The sequence below is a fragment of the Protobothrops mucrosquamatus genome, unplaced genomic scaffold (assembly GCF_001527695.2).
Source record: "Protobothrops mucrosquamatus isolate PMUCROS unplaced genomic scaffold, P.Mucros_1.0 scaffold4045, whole genome shotgun sequence".
NCBI lineage: Eukaryota > Metazoa > Chordata > Lepidosauria > Squamata > Viperidae > Protobothrops > Protobothrops mucrosquamatus.
The window spans coordinates 7,728-16,112 of record NW_015389979.1 but is presented as its reverse complement, the minus strand read 5'-3'; the positions used below and the strand labels follow the sequence as shown (position 1 = coordinate 16,112).

At 44.9% G+C, this 8,385-nt stretch overlaps 1 protein-coding gene across 1 annotated transcript in view; it reads left to right on the top strand.

The window, feature by feature from the left end:
• Positions 1 to 6,572, top strand: part of LOC107298517 (TBC1 domain family member 17-like) — a 22,576-nt gene extending 16,004 nt beyond the window's left edge. Inside the window, 3 exon segments of the mRNA XM_015827896.1 lie at positions 4,360 to 4,476; positions 4,998 to 5,084; positions 6,243 to 6,572. Of these exon segments, the coding sequence (XP_015683382.1) occupies positions 4,360 to 4,476; positions 4,998 to 5,084; positions 6,243 to 6,455 (417 nt within the window). The 3' untranslated portion in view covers positions 6,456 to 6,572.
• The last annotated feature ends 1,813 nt before the right edge of the window (positions 6,573 to 8,385 follow it).

Sequence of the window (8,385 nt, the reverse complement as noted above, 5' to 3'; positions counted from 1 at the left end):
TTAAGGCCTTGCTTACATCCAATGCGGTGTTAGCTCATTTTAATGAGCAGTTGCCAGTGTGTCTGGCTTGTGATGCTTCCCCCTATGGTGTGGGAGCTGTGCTTAGCCATCTGACGGCTGATGGGACTCAGGTCCCTGTGGCATATTATTCTAGGACATTGTCTGCTGCTGAGCGTAACTATGCTCAAATTGACAAGGATTTTATCTATGGCCGCCATTTTACGGTCTTTACTGACCACAAGCCTTTGCTGGGGTTGTTTACTACGTCCAAACAAACCCCACACATCCTTTCCCCTCGCATGCTGCAATGGTCCATTTTTTTGTCAGCTTATGACTACTCACTAGTTCACAAACCTGGAAAGGAAATGGGTCATGCTGATGGCCTAAGTAGACTGCCCTTGCCTGCTGTGGAGCCTGATCCTGCTCCTGCTGTGCACATATTGTCCATTCAGGATTTGCCGGAGTGTCCCCTTAATGCTAGGGATGTGGCTGCTGAAACTGCCACTGATCACACGCTTAAATGCGTGCTGACATGGGTGCTGTCAGGTTGGCCTGACAGATGCCCAGAGGATTTCCAACGTTTTTGGGTTAAGAGGCACGAGTTGTCCACGTTCAATGGCTGCCTCCTCTGGGGTTCTAGAGTTGTGATTCTGGCCTCATTGAGGTCTAGAATCTTAGTTTCTTTACATGAGGGTCACCCTGGGATTGTCAGGATGAAAGCGCTTGCGCGCAGCCATTTGTGGTGGCCTGGCATTGATCGGGCCATTGAGGCCCAGGTACATGGGTGTCATGCGTGTCAGCAGTCCAGGCCGGAAATGCCTCAGGCCCCTGTTCATAGGTGGGAGGAAACACACACTCCGTGGTCTAGAATACATATAGATTACGCTGGGCCCTTTCAGGGGCAATTCTTCCTGGTTGTTGTGGATAGCCATTCCAAGTGGCTGGAAGTTGTTCCTTTGTCATCCACCACTACTGCCAAGACCATCCAGGTGTTGAGAAGCATTTTTGCTGCCCATGGTCTTCCAGATGTCTTGGTGTCGGATAATGGACTTCAATTTACTTCTGCTGAGTTTCAGGTTTTCCTACAAGCCAACATGATTCGTCACGCGACTTCCGCTCCATTCCACCCTTCCACCAACGGTCTGGCTGAACGGATGGTCCGCATCGCCAAGGATGCTCTCAAGAAACTGACTTATGGCAACTGGCATCACAGGTTGGCTGACTTCCTTCTAGCCCATCGTACTACTCCATGCACTGCCACGGGTAAGTGCCCGGCTGAACTCCGTTGGGGTCGCCAGCTTGTGACTAAATTGGACAGGCTGCATCCGGAGCGAGTAGCTTCACAGGTGTCCCATCCGCACGCACCACGGGTCCTTCACGTGGGTGATCCTGTCTGGACCAGGAATTACGGGCCTGGACACCTCTGGGTCCCGGCAGTGGTCTGCAAGGTCTCGGGGCCTCTGTCCTACGAGGTGTCCTTGGACGACGGTCGCGTCCTTCGCCGCCATATTGATCAGCTGCGTGTGAGGCTGGACTCGCCTCGTTTTTCTCCTCGGCCTTCTCTAGGGGGGGGAGGAGGAGTGGGGAGTGCATTCTGGGGATCAGTATCAGCAGCCGACACTGGCTGTTGAGGACACCATGGGTACTCAACCCACAAGTTCCACAAGTGCTCCAAATAGGAATTCATGGGGCAGGGGGCAAACATACACCCCCACACTCACTCCAGCCTGGGAGTCACACCGGAGGTATCCTAACTATCCACAACTCAACAGCAATACTCCAGACAAGGAGACTGACTGGGAGCATCCTCATAACTCACAGCATACAAGAGAGCAGGCACAACAGTTTGGGGACTTGCCCTTTTCCGCAATGGCTCACAGAAGAAAGTCCCCACGCATTAGGGCTAACAGGGAGGTATCCTTGGACCCTATCACTACAGAAGGGAGCCAGGAAAATTACACCCCTTCAGGGAACAGGGAGATGAGTTCAGAGGGCTCAGAAAGCTCCCTAAGAGGCAGGTCGACCAGGTACGGAGAACAGCAGAGTCCAGGCTTCCTGAGCCTAGAAGGTGAGCAGGGAGGTCAGGCAGCAGTCATAGGGCAGCCGCAGTGTAATTCACCTAGTGTGGAAAGCAATGGTGGGGACCATTCAATCTCCCCAGGTCCGAGAAGGTTGCTACGGGTCAAAGGCCCGCCCAAATACCTTGCAGATTACGTGAGGTGAGCAAGGGTTAGAGGGACCTGGACAAGAGGTCCAGGTTGGTTAGCTCATAGGAAAAAAAGGAGTCTGGGCTCATTTATTCTCAGAACGATAGCACTACCAATACTTTTCACACTCTGTGCATTTGATGCAAAAGTTAGCAAACACATACTCTACCAAAGGTGGCGTACATGTTGGGCGCAGCATTGTTTTATCTAGGGGGAAGGGGTGTTGTGTCCTGAGCCTGCAGAAGCAGGCTCGGGACGATGCAAGAGTTCCGGGCATTGCAAAAGCTGCCCGGGACCAGACTGAGTGGCGCCGGCCTTGCGCACATGCGCAAGGCGGGAAAAGACTGCCTGCTATTGGTTGTGATTGCCCGGGGATCTGGGAGTATAAAAAGAGGCCTGCGTGCCTCTGCTCTTTTTGGTTGGTAGTTGTAAGAGAGTGAGAATAAAGATCTGTTCTGTAACATGAATTGCCTCCTTCGCCATTTATTTCCGGACTTAACAAGAATCATTAAAGAAAGGATGCAATAGGAGAGACAAAATGACAAAAAATAAAATATTTTTTTAAATTTATTTTTAAAAAATAAATTGAATTGTTAAAATTGTCTGACGGCGAGTTGTCTCGCAGTGAGTTGGCCATAGCGGCTTGTCCCGCGGTGAATTAGCTATGGTGAGTTGGCTGTGGGAGTTATCCCATTCCATACACCTAGCTTGCGATCACATGACTGCAGGGATGCTGCGATGGCTGCAACTTCATGGACCAGACGTAAATCCCCCCTATTCAGTGCCATTGTAGCATTGAACAGTTGTCGAACAAGGAGTGGTAACCTAAGAACTACCTGTACTTTCTACCAGAGCTCCTTCATAAGCTAAAAGCGTCCTTGGAATTGATGCTCAGAAGCTATCTTGTGCCCCTTTTATTTCTGAGTTCCAAGGATCAGTGTCTATTCAAACAACCTGCTGTACTACCGGTAGGTCACTCTAAAAATCCCCAAGCATCTGCAGGAAATCACTTGATCCATAAGATTCCTAGGGTGGAGTATCCTCATTGGAGGCCTGCAGAAAAAAATGATCAGAATATTGACCAGGCAGTGACGGGACCATAGTAAAGATCCACATTTAGATTGATCTTAGATAGGTCCAACTGCTTTATCGGCCTCATTGTGTTGCTGGGTGGGTGGTGATGGTGGAGTTTTGTGGTTTTTATGTTGTGGATTTTTAATCTTGTAATCTATCCGGAGTCACCTGTGTGTGACTCTGGGCAACCATATAAATTTGTTTAGTAAACAATACAATAACATTACTTAGCAAGGAGAGGAGAATTGTGCAACGTTCCTGAGGAGTTCAGTAAAAGGGGACAATTAATTCCGATGTACGACTATTGCATCTCACCTTCCTGCTGTAGATAAATCAGGCAAATCTAATAAGTCTGCGTGGATTGAAAGATCTTCATAAGCAGCTCTTGATTTGGGCTGATAAATCTAGTTTTCTTCCTCTCCATTTGGCATAGAACTGTATTATAGAATTTAACAAGGATGGTTTCTTGGGGGGGGGGGGAGTCTACTAAAGGTAGATTCCCTCAGTCTCAGTTGTTTTCTCACAGAGGAAGTTGGTTGAAATCTGGTCCCGTGGCAAAAAGTGATTTGGGAAGATTAAATGATAGAACCAGGCAAGCTACATCTTCTATTTTTTTTCACTGAACAAGGTTCATCTCAGGGATAAGATGGTCCAATGGATGATGGGAAAAGACAGAATATTGTTTGCAATAGTGGCGAATATCTGCAGCTCGGGTGTAGGATGAGGGTAAAGGTTCGTTCTCCGAGCCTGTGGGTCCCCTAAACCAGGGGTGTCAAACTGCCAGCCCACAGGCCGGATGCATCATAGTGAAACCGCGCCCACCCCTTTGCCGGCAATGGCAAAAAAGTCCAATACGTCGCAACACATCATGTGACGTTGCGAGTTTGACACCCCTGCCTTAAACTCTCCTGAAGTTGTTACCTAGCCTGGTAATGAAATGTTCGGAAACCAAACCACAAGCTGGGAGAACAAACCTTCACCCTCACATAATATTGTGTTTAATTAGGCAATATGGTAAATAATATTGCTAGTTGATACCCTTCCCCAGTCTAAATTGTCTTCGTATCCCTCATTCCAGGTATTATGGACGGAATTACCTTGCCCCAATTTCCATCTGCTGGTGGCTTGTGGCATTCTGGATGCAGAGAGACAGGCTCTTATGAACTCTGGTTTTGGCTTTAACGAAATCCTCAAGGTGAGGGCCGAGCAGATGAAGGCTTTCTCTTACCTCTCACTCATAAGGATGGAACATAAAATCATAGCATAGGTTTGACTTTGAACTCTATCCTTGCATTGACATGTACCATTCACAGTTTCAGTTTACAAGAACAAATACTGAATTATGCTAGTAGCTTGCATCTGAAAAATAAATGGTATATGCTGGAAAACAATGCATTTTTCCACTGAGATTTTCTGTCGTTATGTCCCCTGCTGTTATGCAAAGTTTCTGCTGCTTTGCTTGGTTAAGAAATAATGTATTTATTTCACTATATCTCAGTCATTTTCTAGAAGTCTTTCGCTTTGGCTTTTACATTCATAATTCGTACATGTCTTTTATAACAGTTCCCCAAACGTCTCAGAATATGCATTCTGGTTTACAGGAAATACTTTTTTCTGAAGGATTTTTCATATAGTCCGTTCCATTCTTTTCTGTCCAGTTGAATTTTACATTCATGATTAGCAGAGTGTCTTCTTTTTGTTTGTGTCTTTCCAAAGCATATTAATGAACTTACCATGAAGATGAGCGTGGAAGACATCTTATGCCGGGCTGAGGCAATCTACAGGCAGTTGGTTTCTACTCCAGTGAGTTTTTGCCAGTGAGGCATGAAGCTTTCCTACTGCAGTCTCCTTTCTGGAGCCAATAGGCAGACATCCACAATAAGAGGGAGGTATAAAATAGTGCCCAAATAATGATCCAACCTCCACTGGATTGAAAGAATATTTCCCAACCAGATGTCTTAAATATTTCTAGCTAGTATAGCTGTTGGCTTTCACCTTCAGCATTTCCTGTGTTTGAGACTCAGGCTGAGCAAAATGAAGAGCAACCTGGTGGCTTTGGGACCTGACGTTATTGGGAGACTAAAATGGCTAGGTAGAATGTTGCCCTCCTCAAAACACAAGAAGTGCTCCACCTGTCGTGTGGTTATATGTGTGGTTATTAACAATAGTGCTTACAAGATCTATGGCAAAGTGTTACAGGATGGAGAATTCCCGTTCAGCTGTCAGAATTACGTGGACACCGAGCATGCTCAGTTTTCATTGTGCTGCTTGAGTGTTTTTTCCAAGTTCTTAGAAGTTGCTGATCATGTGCTTTGTGTGCAAATGGCACAATATTATTATTATGGTTCACTGCACAGTCAGCCAGAAGTTTAGGCTGAATTTGGCATTTTATCCACCTATCGAGTCCTTCCCAAGGATCTGGGATCGGTAGATGTTTAGTACAAATCAAGGTATTATATATTTAACCTAATGAGGTTTGGTGTGTGTATCTACACACCCATACATTTGTGCCTTTGAGCCTGTTAGCTCCTGGAACCTTCAGGGACAAGTCCTTGCAGCTTTCTAGTCTCTAGTCTGATCCCTTAACCCCTATATCAAACTGCTTGTAGTATTGTGAAGTAATATATAAATATATACTTTAATCCCTTTTTAATGCTGTCAAACCTAATGGTGATCACATATCTGGTGACTGTGAATAGGTAGTTCATGTAGCATTGTATCAGTTTGTTATGTCCTAGCCTAAAATTTAAGCACACAAAAGACTACCTACTTAACTCTTTTATTGGAGATCCAAGATTTGAAGCCTAAAACTAATACATTTCAAGCAGGGCTTTGCCACTGAAATTGGGTATTTATATGCCATGGAATTTGTGTGCGACCTAAGCATACCATACTAGGGGATGATTTGAACCAGAGGGGGGAAAAGCTGCCTATTAAAGTCTTGGGTTTTCTTTCTGCCAGGATCTACCACGTAATGTGCAAGAACTGCTGGGCCTTTCCAAGAGCAAATCCCCCACCTCCAGCACTGACACAGCCAGCTCCCCACAGCCACTGTCGCCCAGTCAGGTGCAGGAAATGGACTTGACTGACAGCATTTCCCCAAGCCAGCCGGACAGCAGCATCGAAATCCTGCCTGTGGAGGATGCCTCCACCTCTCAGAGCCTGTCTCCGTGAAAAGCTCACATCGCCACAACCATCTTCTTAACACAAGCACTTTAATCAGAGCAGGGGGTGGGCTAGGAGGGAGGCAGGTCAGGGGGCCTTGCAAAGTTATTTTCTTTCTAGAGTCCAAATAGTTGTAGGAATATCAAGTCTCAATCACAGCCAGTGGGCTTAGTGTGCACAGTGTGCCTTTATCTGTAACATAAGGCTTCCTTGAAAAGCCCCAGGTCTTGGCCCAAAGTTGGTTTTCACTTCTGGTTGTACAGTATAAAAAGACAGAAAGGAGCAGGCTAGTAGCTGTCGTCCCATTGGGTTTCTGATTTATATTCCGAACCTCCTAAATCCTGTTTTTGCTGTCTGTCTTGGAACATTTCTTTTATATGTTGAGATTCAATTTTGGGGGCAGCAGCTATTGCTTCTGCCAGTTGAAGCCTCTGCCTTGACTTACAGAATTTAGTTGGAGATGCCCAAGCTATATGCTAAACAAAAATGCAGGAAAGCTAACTAGAAAGTTCCTTAGTGGAAAACTTGAATATTGCAGAGATGTTCTCTCTGGGAGAAACATAGAATCAGAGCTTTCAGGACTAGAGGCTAGAAGGCCCAACTCCTAAGTTATTTAGTATTTTGCCAAGGAATTCCTGTTGATATGCTGCCTTGTGCTTCCTTCCCACGGCTGGAGGTTCATCTCATGCCCTGCTTGCTGTTTTCTCTTTAAAACATGATTATAAATTAACTGCAATACATTGAGGAGGGATGTCAGACTTTGTTCTTCAGTGCCTCTCTAATCCAGCAGGCACGTGGCTCTGAAGCTTTGTGTGCATACGCAGACTATTCTCCTTCCCATCAAACAGCATCTTTCTTGGTCCTTATCTTGCTTCCTTCCCCCCCTTTATAAAATACATTAAAAGTATTCTGTCATTCTTTTGAGTGTGCAGCTCGTTGGAGGTGAACATTGCTTGGCCTGAGCTATTTTACTGGGTGGGCTGAGACTGGAGAGGGGAGGGATAAAAAAGAAGTCTTCAAAAGCTACTCCTTCGCAGAATGGTCTAAGGCCTTTCCAGAGCATGCATGCATTCCTTTTTATCTTGGTGTGCTGCACTTCTTTAAACCCAGTGTGATTGTGGATTACTGCAAGGAACACTTGATTGTGAGACTCACAGCCTCATCTTTTTAATATTTTCAACTGACTCCCTTACATCTTGTAAACACAATGTGTCAGCAATTCAACCCAAACTATGCATGAAATGTAAATACAAACTAGGAACAGACGTAGATACAGAGGAAAGCAAATAGAGAATAAAATTGTAAACAGATAAAAGGGTGATCAGATTGATATATTTTTCTACAATACAAAAGGATTAGCGACATCTTAAAACTACAGTAGCTCAATGTTTAAATCACATGATTGCTTAGAATCAATTACTGTATTTTGTATCTAGATCTTTCTCTCAACACAAAACCAGTCCAAAGGCTGGGGGTTGACACATTTCATTAACTCTGTCTTCTTGGAGCAAAAGTCATTGATGGGAGCCATAGTGGCTTGACCACCTTATATTTAAGATATATCTGTAATTGAAGAGTGTTTGCAGAGGAGGCTCTATGACCTTGACATGTAATTCCATCATTGCTGACTTCTAGTTCAATGTTGCTTTCTTCCCCCAACGAGGAAGCCACTACCTATATAATTAAAACATTTTTATACTGCTATATTTAGAAGTAATAGAGTCAATAGGGCAGCGTCCACTATGAACTGTCATCAAAAGAAAAAGCAGTGATAGACTTATGTTTTGTCAGATCATTGATTCATCAAACAGCATTATTTACATTCAAAATAATGCTCCAGATGTTGGATTACAATTCTTACTAATATTCTCAATCTGGGTAGAATTCACGGCAGGCTACAAGTTGATTTGGTTTAGCCTTCATTAAGCAGTAATTTCCA